The sequence below is a fragment of the Adelges cooleyi genome, unplaced genomic scaffold, assembly GCF_023614345.1.
Source record: "Adelges cooleyi isolate 19-005CV unplaced genomic scaffold, UGA_ACOO_1.1 ACOO_flye_CR_arks_rails_tigmint_CR_PRNA_8, whole genome shotgun sequence".
NCBI classification, from domain to species: domain Eukaryota; kingdom Metazoa; phylum Arthropoda; class Insecta; order Hemiptera; family Adelgidae; genus Adelges; species Adelges cooleyi.
Window position 1 is genome coordinate 12,999 of NW_026096513.1, and position 16,048 is coordinate 29,046.

The 16,048-nt window shown below is 30.0% G+C and overlaps 1 protein-coding gene and 1 long non-coding RNA gene across 2 annotated transcripts; one reads left to right on the top strand and one right to left on the bottom strand.

The window, feature by feature from the left end:
- The first annotated feature begins 4,292 nt into the window (after positions 1–4,292).
- Positions 4,293–10,625, top strand: LOC126845864 (uncharacterized). Its single transcript, XM_050584854.1, has 7 exons — positions 4,293–4,361; positions 6,227–6,316; positions 6,636–6,698; positions 8,210–8,280; positions 8,728–8,920; positions 9,876–9,922; positions 10,528–10,625. Exons 1-7 carry the CDS (start codon positions 4,293–4,295, stop codon positions 10,562–10,564), a joined length of 570 nt encoding a protein of 189 aa, XP_050440811.1. The 3' UTR covers positions 10,565–10,625.
- A 1,908-nt stretch (positions 10,626–12,533) lies between these two features.
- LOC126845770 (uncharacterized) lies at positions 12,534–14,355 on the bottom strand. Its single transcript, XR_007686823.1, has 3 exons — positions 13,612–14,355; positions 13,357–13,545; positions 12,534–13,290 (listed from the first exon to the last, which is right to left on the bottom strand). It is a non-coding gene; the product is annotated as an uncharacterized LOC126845770 (long non-coding RNA).
- Between the last annotated feature and the right edge of the window lie 1,693 nt (positions 14,356–16,048).

Genomic DNA, 16,048 nt, shown 5'->3' on the forward strand with positions numbered 1-16,048 from the left:
GTTTTTTGTGACGTTTTTTTTTTAGGGCAAAGTCGTTTCGACGGCCAACTCATTTTTTTTTTTTTGACATCACCGAGAAACGCTGTCACGTCTTGTCACGGCTTTATATAATAGTACACAGTGCTTTGGTGTCGTTAAACGCCCTTTTACCGGTACGGGGTGCCGGTCGACGGGGAGTTTTTTTTGTTTTGTCGAGCTCACGAGTACTTAAAACCTATGTCCATATCTGTTATCTTTGCCGGTGTGTTAGGCTGATCGGATCACTGTAGTTATTCTTATAAAGAGAAAGAAAAAATTGTGTAATATAAATCCGCTGACGATAATAGATTTTTTTTTTGTCTAGAAGCCGATAGGTCAAGTTAAATTGATTTTTTTTGAGGCTTCAAATGTTTCTAACCGTTGAAATATAAATTAAAAAATTAAAAAAATACAAAATAGGTAGTTTTGTCTGACTCGATTCGAACCCGAAACCTCTTGATTATTAGTTCAAAGTGTTAACCGTTACGCCACTAAGACATACTTACTTTAATGGGTAATTGTTTGGGTATTTAACGTGGAACCGTTTAACTTCACTCAAAAAAAGTTGACATAAACAAATTTTAAAAAAATATTGAAGTCATTAATCGAGAGGAGTTTGCATACTTACACACGGACAGAAGAAATATATATATATATATATATATATATACTTAATGACGTCAGCACTGTGAACGACCCCTGCCATAAGACATGTCCATGTAAAAAAAAAAAAAATGCAGTCAGAACGATTGAACGTGGTAACTAATAAAACGAACCCCAATCAGAGGGTGGACAAGTAATATAACAAAAATAATTTGACAAAATTGAACTTTTTCTTATTTATTTTCAAGTAAATGCATAAATGTCGCGGGTACGCCGTCTTTAGGTCAGAGAATTCGGTCAAGGTGGCTTTAAACTAGAATATTATGAGATAGGACAAACTAACAAAATATAATATATTTAAAACACTGACAAGATAAGAGTGCACTCTATATTCGAGAGATTAAACAAACAATATAATGTATTCCGAATGCACGACTCGGTCATGATCTGCCCTTATCTAACTTTTGTAGACCTTTATTTTATGGTCTCGCCCCATTCCGGTTTAATATTTTCCGGATCGTTTCTTTTTTTTACGATGCTATCAATATACCTGTTTATCCCTCCTTCTCTCTCTCTCTCTCTCTCCAGCTCATTTGCTTCCACGTACAAAATGACAATATTTTAGGTATAATATTTTTAAAAAAAACTGAACTGAAAAATGTCCGTTATATGGGTTGGAATGCAGTATTGTCCAGTATTGATTCGTTGTCTAATTTGCTTTGGTCGTTCATACCAAACGATACCTATTCAAATAGATATATGAATTATGACTATATAATATGAAAACATTTTCGAATATTGATTTAGCAGGCACGTCGTCGACCCTAATTACTGTTGTAAAAAATTCCTAACCCGTGCTGCCCGACAAATCCCATTAGAGAACCCCAAAAGGATTTATTATCCGGTACACGGCTGGATGTAGACACTTTAGCTGCTTTTACTATTCCGAACACGACTCGAATAAATAGGATTTTTGTCTTTGGAAAAAGGCAAATTTGGATTTTCTTCAAATTGCGAATATAAATGTTATTTATTTTTATGTTTTACATCATTTATTATACTTCTCGTACAGATGATTGAATCACACATTTGTTTTGTATAATTGCACTATTTTAGAATTCAACCTGTAAAGTTGTAGGACTATTAATACACGTTAATGATTAATTACACTTATGACATATTACTGACATATTATGACTATTACATAGTAAAAAAAAATGTTGTTTTACTCGTTTACTAGTTTTTTAAATTCAAATGTTACAATTTTTATTTAAATCGCCAAAAGCCGCGAACAAAAAATAACCTATTTTGGTTGTGCTGGAATACACTTATTTGCTTATTTGCTCGGTTGGGTTTTAGTGAGTTCTGTGTATACAATCTGTCCAATTTCTCCAGCGCATGTGCGAGTGTGTGTTCCACTTCACTGAAAGTTTTCCCCTGCGCAGTTGTCGCTAAATCGTCGGCATTCAGGAAACGACGAGTAGTTCCCATAATGGTCTGGTCATTTGTATAGACATTAAAAAGTATTGGTTATGAAATGTATTAAAAAAAACATTTTTGGGTTTTTAAAAAGCTCGGAATTTTAACAGCTGATTAAAAGCTATCCGAATAGAATAAATAATAATAATGGCTTTTTAAATCATTGTTAGGTATTATTGGTTGTTATTTATTATTATATAACAGAATTCAGTTTTACGTTATTCTTATAACAGTATTCAGTTTTTCGTTATTCTTATAACAGTATTCAGTTTTTCGTTATTCGTCATCACGTCTCAGCAACATACTCGATTTTGTGAAACATGATGTCACTTAAATTGTATGCGGCCGGCGGATTTGTGGCGGGGTTCGGTTGTGCCTACCTGGTTGACTATTGCTGCTCTCGGTGGTTACAATCCGTACGTATGAATTTCAAAAATATTTCATTGTCATACTTAGGGAAACGGTCGCACACACAACTCCGCTTGTCCAGGGCCAGCTGACAATCTTTACGTGTTAAGGTAAGCGTCCATATGTCCGCATCGGACGGGTCGTATCAATCGGATGTGCAATTTTTCCAGTATTGGCTATAGCACACTAAAATCCGTCCGATGCGGACTTGTGGACGCGCACCTTTAAGGCCGGGTGCAAGAAAACGATTATCTATTGAGTTTTTGGGCATACGTAAACCGCGCCTCGTTTATAATTTGGTTTAAAAAACGTATGTGTAAACTGCGCCCGAGTTTTTATCAAGTGGAAAAAGGTTAGTACCTACATGTAAGCTGCGTCCAGCTTCTCGTCATCGGTATGAAATGCAAACAGCGTCCGAATCAATACAATCACGGGAATATTAACATTTTAGGGTTTCTACCACTTTTACCAAATTGCATAAATTGCCATGACGAGGTTTCTTGTCAGCATGTGGAATTAGCATTGATAATGAGGACGGCAGATATCCGAGTGTTTTAGCACTCGCTCGCTATTTGGCCTCGGATAAACATACATGGATGTCGCTTTCATTTAACACAATCGTACATTATTATTATAATGTATATATATATAAGTTTAATACAATATAATACAGGGTGGGCCACGGAAATAGGGACAAAAATAGATGGGTTTTTCTCAACATTGAATGGGAGTAGGCAGGTCTAGATAAGCTCATTCGATCCGTCAGATGTCATTTAGTTATCACTATAGCGCAGTGGAGTGTCGTTCACCGTGTGTTTGCGTACGACGCGTTTGTGAAAAACAATGAATCGATAGTTAAGGTGCAGCGTGCCCCCGCTGCCAACGAATAGGGTCAAAAATAGATAGACATAACTCAGTATATTTTAGATGTACAAACATTTTATTAATATTTTATGATATGTAAATGAGTGCCATTTCATTTTTTAAAAATTACATCAGACATATGACGGCCATCTTCTTTATAGCATGAAACAAGTCCGACGTTGAAATAAAGCCCGAATGCACGCCTTTTCACGCCTGTAAAAAACTAGATATTAGGCATTTAACAGGAGTCCCTTCTCACCCGACAACACACGAATCTCCCGCTCAACTCATGTTGGGTCATTCGACACAAACACTATTTGATTTATTAATACCAAACACCAACGAAGTAGTTATTAATAATCAAGTAACACAAATAAAAAACGGGGGTAAAAGAGACTTAAATTTAGATAAGGAGGATGGTGTGTTAGTTAAAGATTACAGAAAAACAGGTGAAAATTGGCAGAAGGGTACAATTACTGATAATATTAGTCATAATACTCATAAAGTAGTTTTAAATGATGGTTCTGACTAAGGCACAATGATAAGATATGACCACACGGCCAAAAAGAAAATGAGTTGTCTCCTGCTTTTAATTATTCAGACACGCCTAGTGTTGACCAAACAAACTCCATGCAACATATGGTGCAATTGTCTACCATACGCCAGTGCTACACCGGCACAACTTGTCATTCGTGTAATTTGGGTTTCATAACAAACATCAGCGAATATTATTATTTATATTAATCTAACTGTGTATAACAATGTCCATAATAAAAATAAGGAATAGGAGAGGAGAAATGTGACCGCCTTGGGGAACTCCAGAGGTAGTAGGAAAACGTGAGGATAGATGGTCGTTTACTTTAACTTGTTGACATCTGTTTGACAGGTAAGAGCTAAACCAGGATCGAAGAGGATCAGAGATGCCTATGGATTTAAGTTTAGAAATAAGGATTGAATGGTTAACAGAGTCGAACACCTTACTAAAATCAGTATATATATATATAACGTCTACTTGAAGGCCAATTTCCGTAGATTTTATTAAGTTAGATAGAAAACAAATCTAATTAGTGTCAGTCGACCTGCCAGATAAAAAACCATGTCGATTGGAGTCTAAGGTATTTTTAAATGTCTGTGCGAAAGTGGACATTATGAGTTTTTCTAAAAGCTTAGGAATTGGAACGATTTTTGCTTTTGGTCTGTAATTAGATACTATAGATTTGCCCCGGTTTTAAAATAATAGACACATTCTTTTAGGCCGACCGCGTCTACGCATGATACCTGTTGCTCCAATTGCGAAATATTAATATAACTTATATACTACTCTAATTAATACTAAATATTTCAGGGGTTCATAACAGTGTATCTGAGTATTTTATAAATTTTTTAATGATATCTAAGCCCGACGACGAAAGAGTGACACGTTTGCGAATTATTTAGTAGATTATTATAGTGTGAAGAAGTCAGTATCCACCTGAAATATGGCTCAAGCATCAGAAGAGCCATTTTTAACCATCAATGCATGCGAGTCATTCCATACCCATTTTAGTTCTAGTTTTTAAACAACTCATCCAAATATTTTTATGTTTTTAGAAAAATTAAAAGCAATTTTAATAGAAACATACCTACATTAAATTAAATAGTATAAATGAACCTTAACTTCACTCGATAAGAACTCGGGCGCAGTTAACATGTAACCTTTTTACACTTGATAAAAACTCGGTCGCAGTTTACATATTGTATGATTTTGTGTTTACCTGTGCCTTGGGCGCAGTTTACAATCGCCGATAAGAGATAAGTGAGATAATTATAGATAAGACCATATTATTAAAGATTTATTTTTCGGATCTAATTACAAAAAATGTATCTACTATTTGGTATAATAAAACAATAGTACAAATATTATGTTTAATTTTAAATAGGAATTCCAAAAAGTAAATATGAAGAGTTTATTACATTTTATTTTATTAGCAGAAGTAACAAAAAACTCTAAACGTATTTTATTATAGGTACTACCTATACTTACGACTTCAATATTTCTAATTAAATAACACATTATACTGATAGGAGTCGATTACTTGTATATTTTCCTCATAAACTTATGTATGCGAACAGGGATGTTCTTAGAATATAAGAACATTAATATTGATAGTTAATTTTCTTCTTTATACTTAGTCAGCCAAGGTAAACGGCCGTAAACCACGTCCAGAAAGTAATCATAATAATTACAACATACAATTTTACTTAAATTATTTCTATATATATTTTTTTTACATCCTAAACTTTTCTGGTACACTGATCAATATAATTACCGTGAAGTAATATAGGACTAGAAGTGGAATAACGGTACAATAGGAGCTACTTTGTTTTGTTATTTGATAGTTAGCAAACTAGGTATAGGTATAGGATTTGTATATTTTACCTTCTATGTACTTGTCTATTTTGCATGATTTTTCGAACCATAATTCATAAGGAGATTTGCTTACTTGACCCGAATCACCTGTGCGTTTTAACACAAACATTGCTAAGTTAACTGCCTCTGCCCACAATGATTTTGGAAAATTCTTGGAATAGATTTGTAATAGAAGAAAAACAAGGGGGAAGTGGCGGTGAATGGCTATTTTAAATATTTATAAATTATTCTCTTAATCGGGGCGTGTATGTGTGTATATTTACTACAAGAACTCACTTCCTGCCTCTAGACTTACTATTACACAGTGTTATAATATTGTATATAGTACATATCTTGTCGTGTTTTCTAAAAGGTTTGTTCGGTCGCTTCGCGACTTATTGAGCTTACAATTTTATTATATTTTTTCAACTAATTATACATGTGTTATTATTTATGTTAACCTAGGATGATAACCAAAACGCTAAGGCAACCTTACCAAACACACATTACGCTGAAGCTTCTGTAGAAAGTTTGGAACAGTCTTCTGAATATAAGGTAAGTCTCTTCTTCTTCTTGTTAGTAACATTGTTATTTTATGAATTAGCTGAAAATAATGTTATCATCTTTTAATAAACAAATGCAATGATACAGTGCCTATTTACATTTCCCCCTTTTTTTACAATCCATAAATGCTTATAAGCTAACTTCCTAACCTAACCTAACCTAACGATTGTACGCCCCAAAAGCTGTAGTAGTCTATTACAGTTGTAATAAAAAAAAAAAATATGCCAAAACTGGAGTAGAGAAATATTAAACCTCGAGTTGTTATTTACATATATTTAAATATTGTATTAATTAGCTTTTTTGCGTTTAGGGAGAAGAGAGACAATTAGACGAGGAGGTGAAAGAGTTCCCCCGTGCTCCAAGGCCGGATTTGGTAAGTCTAAAATACTAAAAAATTGACTATGGCCAAATTTTTTTTCCCCTTTTTTTACAATCCATAAATGCTTATAAGCTAATTTCCTAACGTAACCTAACCTTTTTTTTTTTTTCTTACATTATATCAAAGACTGGAGGGTAGCACAGATGTTAGTCATTTCACCCCCCCCCCCCCAGCCATCATCGTTAGGTGGAAGTTTATTTCACCGTGCTTTCTGTCGTGCCATGATTTAATACCGGTGATCAATCGGTGGGTCCACCGTCCATTGGGGGACGCGTTCCATCTTGTCTGCCAAGAGGAAAAAAGGGCCTCGCGAGCTCTTGATTTGACTACGCTCTGATCCAGTAGATTTTTTTGTTTAAACACCAGCTGGCGCTCCGTAGCTAAGAGGTTGCTAATAATTTCAATTTAATTTCCGTGAATTGCTGTTTTAGCACTTGTATAATAAACAATTTTATTGTTACATTATAATCAGAATGAGAGGCTCTATAAGCAAAACGCTGATAGCATAAAAATCTGATAATTTTTTTTGATATTTGTTTAAATCTTGAATTTGTTTTATTGAATTGAAATTATTGAATATTTTGCAATTTTTCTCGTTTTTGTTTGGTCTTAGAGCACTGATATTAAAATTTTTAAATTAAGCTATTTAATTTAATGTAAGTTTCTAACTGTATTTATTTTATTTTTTCTATAAACATAAAAAGTTCTGGGTGTATAGTATAAAAACTTGAATTACAGAATATTCAGATAAACTTTCTGGGCTTAGAAATGGTATACCATAGCATTGAACTATTCACCTTCTAATATCACTGTTCTTATCTTTGTAGTCAATTTTCAAGCCGTTTTGCTGGATATTTTTATTCCACGATAGTGTTAGATGAAAGCGACATCCGTGTAACTTTATCTAAAGGCGAAACAGTTTTACATGAAAATTGAATAGTTTTCTCGAAATCTATTACAACATCGGGCGGTGATATCGTAATATTGTTTTGAAAACCATATTCACAAATTGATTTTAGGCAAAAAGTGCAAGATATTGTACTTTTATTGGATAGTAAACATATAACGAGTGTTATATAATAGCCGTTGATAAAACCATGTATTGTAAACATTTGTGTGAAGTAATTAGGGTAGTATGAAAATGTACCGCCCATGTAAAACCATTTTGTTATTGCAAGAGTATTTAAATTAGAAACGCAACTGAAAACTACACATTTGAACTCCTTGTTGTTTATTAATACAAATAACTCTTATCTATTTGTTTGAACACCGCGTTCGTCAAGAACTAATTGAACTTATTCAATAGATTAAGGGAGTGGAGGTCATTATAGGTTGGCTTACTTGTCAATCTGTTTTTACATATTACGTACCATGATCCTATAAACTTCCAGTAAAATATTTAAAAAAAAAACAATTTGGTTTGTACAATTATAATAGAGTAATTAAAATAGTATACTATTTCACATTAAGTTTACACTAATTATTTAATTTTTTATATATTTCAGACTGCAAGGGACGCTTTGCCGTTAAATGACCGGTTGGCCACGGCCACTGAAGCGTCCGAGGAATTAGAGCAGTAAGTCTTTTTAGACATTTTGTCAGTGGTTTCATAATTTCAGGTTCTTTAAAAATAACTATTTATATAAAATTAAAAAAAATTCTTTAATGATAAACAATAATCAAAATCCACAAAAGCTTAAAAAATTTTCGTTTTTAAAAAATTATCAAATTTATTTTTATAAAAAATGTACATTTAAATACAATATATTAAGTATAAAAAACCAATGAGGGGGAACTGTTAGCCACATGACTACTTTCCCTCAATTTGAATTTATTTGGAAAATATACTTTTCAAAATAAGAAAATAAAATATGTTAGAACATAAGTACTTACTAACCTTATATAGCTTGAATATAGTTCTAAATGAAATTAGTATTAACTATTTGGTTTTGCATGCTTATCTATTTCCTAATAACCTGTGTTTGTACATCTTTTTAATGTTTTGAAATTTGTAAATTTAAAGGATTAAAAACATACTAATAGAAGAAAAGCAACATGTGATAGCCAAATGTCAACAATATTACGAAGAAATAAGGCTTTTAGCAGTAACTGAAAATAGCCCACTAACAAGGGCCAGAAATAAAAAATTAAGATTGTGTTTGTCCAAATGTCAAGATTTAAAAATTTTTATAGAAGATCTGGAAAGTGGTCCTGAGGTAAGTACGGCCCTGTATGCCGGCTACATTTACGCTCGGTTCGCTTGGCACGGGCCGTTTTGTCGGCTATTCGATGCACCTGTTTTTTTGCGCGAGAGGCGTCCAGCCGACACATAATCGACTTGCGGTCATTTTTTTTTCTATAAAAACTATAAAGTTATCTAGATAAGATAACGGACAATTGAGTAATATATCATCTAGATAAGATATTGAATTATTCATTTAACATTTATCTAGCTAAAAGATAAAAGATAAATACAATTTTATCTAGATGAAAAATAGATAAATTATATTTTAACCTTCATAAAATATGTTATACGAAAATGTATGAGTAAACATTTTATATAAATACTTATATACTTTTGTGATATACACTTAGCAGAGAATTAAATATTAAAATTTGATAACTGCTACAAATGAATTACTTTTAAAACCGCAAACAAATATTACACTTAACATATTTTTCCAAAGTTTATATAATAGTATATCTATCTAACACAAATAATAAAAATAATTTGACAGTTAACAGTAATTTTTGATCCGTCAACCGACAGTATTTTGTAATATTTGCCATCCAGTAGATAATTTTGATTTTTATCGATCGCATTTGTAGACTCTGCTGGTTGTGACCCCGCAGGATTGTTAATTTGGTATTGATCACCCTCGTGACATCTTGTGATTTTTTTTGGTTTATTTAAAATGTTTGAAAGCGTACGAAAAGCTTTAGTTACTGACAATTTTATACCCAACTTGTCTGCGATATTTTCTACTATTTCAATACTCTATTCAGAATAAGAGCGGTCCGGGTTGCACATTTTATGTACCATGATCCTATACACTTGCAGTAAAATATTTAAAAAAACAATTTGATTTGTACAATTATAATAGAGTAATTAAAATAGTATATTATTACACATTAAGTTTACACTATTATTTAATTTTTTATATATTTCAGACTGCAGAGGACGCTTTGCCGTCTACGGCAGAAATGGAATTAGAGCGGTAAGTTTTTTTAGACATTTTGTCAGCGGTTTCATAATTTATAATAAATTCATTATTGACAAACAATGTTCAAAACCTATGAAAGATTTTTCATTGAATTTCATTTGGTGGGTTACTGGATATAAATATAGTTGGGCAACTAAATTTGATATACAGGGTGATCCAACTAACGTAAGACACTCATTTTCTCGGAAAATATGAATATTTTGAAAAAACATTTTTTCCTATTCTTTTAGGTATAAGTTTTACTACATTTTTCAATGCTTCGAAAATTTTTATTTTCATCCCTTATACGATAAAAAGGGTCTAAGTTCACGTTTTCAAATGGCAACATATGTTTTTAATTCCATAAATTTGTAGGCAAAAAATTTAAAAATATGTTATCGTTTGAATTATTAATTTTTATCCATCTAGTCGTTAGCTATGACTTTGTAAAGATATTACATTTTCTCTTAAATATTGTTATATTTCTTTGGTTTTCCAAAGACCGGGAGCCAATAAAATACTTATTTATGATCGCATTGTCCGATAGATGAGTACACAGATAACCAAACACAATAAAATGTTTTGTGATATTTTGTTTGACCAGCGTTTCATATTTATAGATTACCGACTTTTCTAACACACCGTCATGACAGGTAGGTTGACAGACCTATATTGACAGCAGCTAACGAATGGCTATTTAACCATAACAATCAAAAACCGTGGTACAAGTAGGTTGATAACTGCTGCTATGATGATAATACAAAATATTATTATCATTAGTTATCATATTTTTCTACTATCTATGTTCTACATTCAACAAGTAACAGCACAGTACAACAGATCATTATTATGCTATTTGAAAATTATAATTTTTAGTTTTTATAGGTAGTAAACAATAGCTTTAAAATTTGGCTTACAATCTCATAAGTGCATACATTGAATAGACACGCGTCGAGAAGCGTTACTATTATTTGTTTAGTTATGTTCAATTTATTCAAAATATGTTCTGTGCTCAAATAATTGTTTTAAACAATTTACACTAAATAAGGAATTTTGGATTTAATTTGCTTACTATTTTAATTCTACAGTAAATATTTAAAATGTTGCTTATTTTACATTTATAACTAACTTTTTTTTATTATATAAACAACTTTATTAATAAAAAATAATGCAATAAAGTGGACTGTGTTTAAATGATTAAGTTGTCTAAAGACTAGATGTTTGTAAACAGTGTTTTAGGAACCTACAACAAAATCACAGTTAAGTTTGAAATTGTATTAATTATCAACTTAATTTAAGCCGGTAGTTCCAAACTGTGATTTAAAGTACTTTTACTTTTTTTTCTGTTTTCCCCATCCTGTTGGCAAAAAAGATTTGATTTTTCTGTAACGGTAAATTTTTCAACATAATTGATATTTCATTTTTTTTTAAGTCAAGTTATTTCTTATTAAGATCCCGTTAATAAAAATATGGATCAATAGTTTGTGACTCAATTACACAAAATCACACAGTGATACTTAAACTTCAGAAATAAAGTTAGGGTTTGTGTCACGCAAACATTAAATTATCAGAACTTGTCTTTTTTATTTTATTAATAACTATTAAATTAAATAGTTTATATGTTCTTATATTTTTATTAGTACTTACTAATTATTATTATAACTTATAAGGTGTATAATGTTATAATAATAGTGATTCTAAAGCCTTTATAATAAAATATGTCTGTTTCAAAAATTTCAAATTGAAAAGTTAATTCTTTTACAGTTGAATCTGCTATTTTGATTTTATGTATAGTCAGTATTTTCTTATTTTTATTATTTTCTTCACTATTTAATATCTAGAAAATTAAAAGCTTAATAGATTTTAGTTGTTTAAAAAGAAAACCATTATTTGATATTTCCTTGTTTACTATACAAATTAAAGTATTGACATTATTAATCTATTATAACGGGTACGTTTTACTAAGATTATGTAAAAGTGGCAATATTAAATCAAAAATAGCCTTAGCTAAATTGTAGTATCTAAATTTAACAATTATTCTGTAATAAAACACATTATTAAGGATTTAAATTTTATGGAATTTGTACGCGACAAGTTTGTCCGATTTTATACACATACATACATGTATACTATATTTATGTATGAACACAAATAATTATAAAATCAATTATACTAACTTATAATGCATAGTTGTTAAAAATAAAATTTGTTTACCTTTAATGATGCAAATAATGGTTAAAAGAATATTTGCTGTAATGCGTATGCGACAATTTTCCTACTTTAAAAAGTTAAAAACAATTTTTATTAATTTTTACTGTGTATTTTACAAAATTTGAACATTGATAACACATAGTCAAACAATTGTGTTGATAAATTTCAACGACAAATATATAGTATAGTATAACATTTAAAGAACAATAATAATCTTTTGTCTGATAACATAAGTATTTAACTAATAAAATATTCATAAACTAATTATTAATACAACAATAAATTTAAAAATTACAAATGTTACTATTTTGAAAATATTCAATCAAAAATATTAAACAAAAACAATATCTATACATTTGAAATTGTTCAACTTCTATAATACTGATTTAAATTTTTTTCTTTTAACAATCGTTGGTAATTAAACAAATCTAACAAAATCAAAATTCAATAAATAAAATTAACTATAAGAATTATCTTAGGCAAGTTCAAAAAAATAATTTACTTGATTTACTGAATTCATTAAATACAAATTAATAGAATTACTACTTTTTAAAAGAGAGAATTATTGTATATTAATAAGTTTAATATAAAATTTAACTTTGATAGCCAAATACCTGTGTCAGTTATAGCTAAAACTTTATGATAAAATATCCGTAATGTATGTCAGACACACAATATATGGGTTATATCATTGTAAGAAATAACTAAACTGAAAGCAGACATTTGAACTACCTTAGATAAGTTTAATCAAATAAAAATAATATACTTACATATTATTATAAATATTGGTATAATCAAGAAGCGATTCCTTGTATGTAGTAGTATGAAATTCATACATTAATTACTGATATTTTTAAAAATAAATGAAACGGGTATATGAGTATTATCAACCCACATACACAAATACATGCATTAATAATTATTTTAAGTTAACACAACACACTTTTCATTCAAATTGCTTAGTGTTGATATTATACATTCACATGAAAAAATGTCACATTAGAAATAAATGTTTTATACTTATAATTTACACCTTGATATATAATTGTAAGGTCTTAGGTCCGATTGGAAAGACATTTCCATAGCAATTGATATGTCATACTCAAAACCAATTTTACATGATAACATTGGTTTTTAAAAGATGAAATATTTTCAGTAAAAAAGCATTCAACCTAAATTAAAAAAGCTAATTGAAATCGTATTGTATTAAATTACCCATTAAACTCTAATAAACTTACCTATTAAATTAATGCTTTATATTTATAATTTACACCTTGATATAAAATTGTTAGGTCTTCAGTCTTGGGTCCAATTGAAAAGACATTTCCATAGTAATTGGTATAGCCTATTCTCAACGCCATAGATATTTCTGACATGATAACATTGATTTTTAAATGATAAAAGATTTTCGGAAAAAAGCATTCAACCTAAAATAAAAAAGCTAATTGAATTCGTATTGTATTAAATTATCTATTAAACTTTAATAAACTTACCTATTAAATTAATGGTGTGTCCAAGAATGTAACGTCAAAATAAAGTCGAGAGCAAATATTATCAATTGATATATTTAAAAAATTATAAAATAACGAGTTATGACATAACTACAATACGCATGCTATCATATTTACTATAAAGTAAAATGTAAATTTACTAACATTTTTTAATTAAGTTTGCAATTTCTCATTTCACTAATGGAAAACGTGTGAACTTCGAAGTCGAAATTTGTTAGCGATGAGGTTATGTACAAATAATAAATATAATGTGATTTTGTACAAATAATAAAATATATTATTGGTACTGGTCACTCGATTATTCCGTGGTAACTGATGCATAGTTTAGATACTAGATTGTTATCCGAGATAACCAGCTAATGACTAGCTCCAGCTAGATTAGGTTAAAGTGTAAAGTCCGTTATCCGTAACAGTCTACCTTTCGTCTAATAATGTATGGTTATTTATTATATCTGATTATGATACGGAATGCGTTAACATCAAATTATTATTATATTTGATGTGATGACCGTCGTAATAAAACTACTTGTCTTTGTCGAATCGAATGAAATTATTAAGAAATATAGACAAAAATTCAAATCTTTACAAAGTCATAAACAGCGAACAAATGGATGAAAATTAAAAATTCAAACGCTAACATTTTTTTAGATTTTTTGTCTTTATATTTATGGAATTTAAAACATATGTTCCCATTTGAAAAAACGAGGTTCGTACTTATTTAACGTATAAGGGTTGAAGATAAAATTTTTCTAAATATTGAAAAATGTAGCTAAATATGTACCTAAAATTTTAGGGAAAAAAAAATTCGCAAAATATTCATACTTTCAGAGAAAATGAGTGTCTTACGTTAGTTGGATCACCCTGTATAGTATATATTTCCACCGAAAATAAATGTTTTTTATATCTATATTTAAAACTAACAATAGTTAATCTAAGTAATTTAAGTATATTTAGATTTGATTACATAAATAATATGATGTGCATCTGTTAGATTTAAATCTCCTATTATTTTTGGAACGAAGTTCCTTATCGCGGGTTGGCGAGGGGACCTAGCCAAGAAAAAATGTAACGCATTATAAAAACTATATGTGGTGCGGTCGAGCGTGATCGGTTCCCAGGAGTGAGTGATACCGGGTTCATCAATTGGGCTCCCTCTCAACACTTTTTGCATTTATTTACAACTTTTATAGTAATTTATATCGCAAGAAGTCTAAAAACTTATAAAATATATATATTTTATACAACAGAATACATTTTTACCCCTAAAAGTACTAGGTCACCTACATTGCATTCGGTTTTCGTCATTTATTATACTTCTCGTACTGATGATTAAATACAATTTTTTTTTATATAATTGCAATATTTTAGAATTCAACCTGTAAAGTTGTAGGACTAAATAATACTGAAATATAATGTAAATTAATTTTTCATGATACATATTATAATTTGGTTTGAGAAAATTATGAAAATTAATAATTATCATTGATATACGTCTAAAATATGTTACCTCATTACATTTCATTAAGTTAATAACCGTTAGTACCAAAGTAACATGAGTAATATTGTACGATCTCCGGCGTTGACTCGACGGTCAACTGAATCAAAAATAGGTGATCAACTAATTTTGAGTCTTCCGTCTTGTTCGAATCAATGAATCGTTTTTAACCCTTAACTGGGCAATGTATATTTTTGGATACTTATAAGGTAGCGCAACAACAAGATGATCAACTATATTTAAATATCGATATTTTTATTAAGAATCGATATCATCTCATGCAGGCTGCACTAGGAATGGGCGTACGTACAGTTCGAGTTTATTGATTATTTAATATCGATACAATCATCCAGTTGCAATATAATGTTAATAACATTATATTTTATACTTATCGATATTTAGATACATCGTTATAGTTTTATCAATATCAATAAAAATATATCAATCTATCTGGGCAGTGGCGTCAATTTTTATGGGCTGGTCAAATTTTCGATACATAAGGCCGTAAATTATCTGTTTTTTATGCAACTACCTACATTAACTTACCCTATAATAAACCGTCTGAACTGACTACCAAGTATAATAGGTATGAAGATTTATAATACTTGTATTATTACTGTTTTGAATCTAAGTGTTTTGGAAAAAATATTTATATTTGTAAAAATGTTGCCCCACCCTAAGAAAAACTGAAATGTCGCCCCTGTATCTGGGTCATTATTATCATGTAGGTCATGCTTAATAAAAATGGAATAAATAAAAATATGAATTTCAATAATAATAGTGTTTATATAATGAAGCTATATCATATGTCCTAAACTGAGATATTATATCCCTACCTACAATTATTAGACAGCTTTAGTTGTAGATGAAATAACACATTGGATATAATGTATTCCAAATTTGTGAGTTGATATATCACAGTGA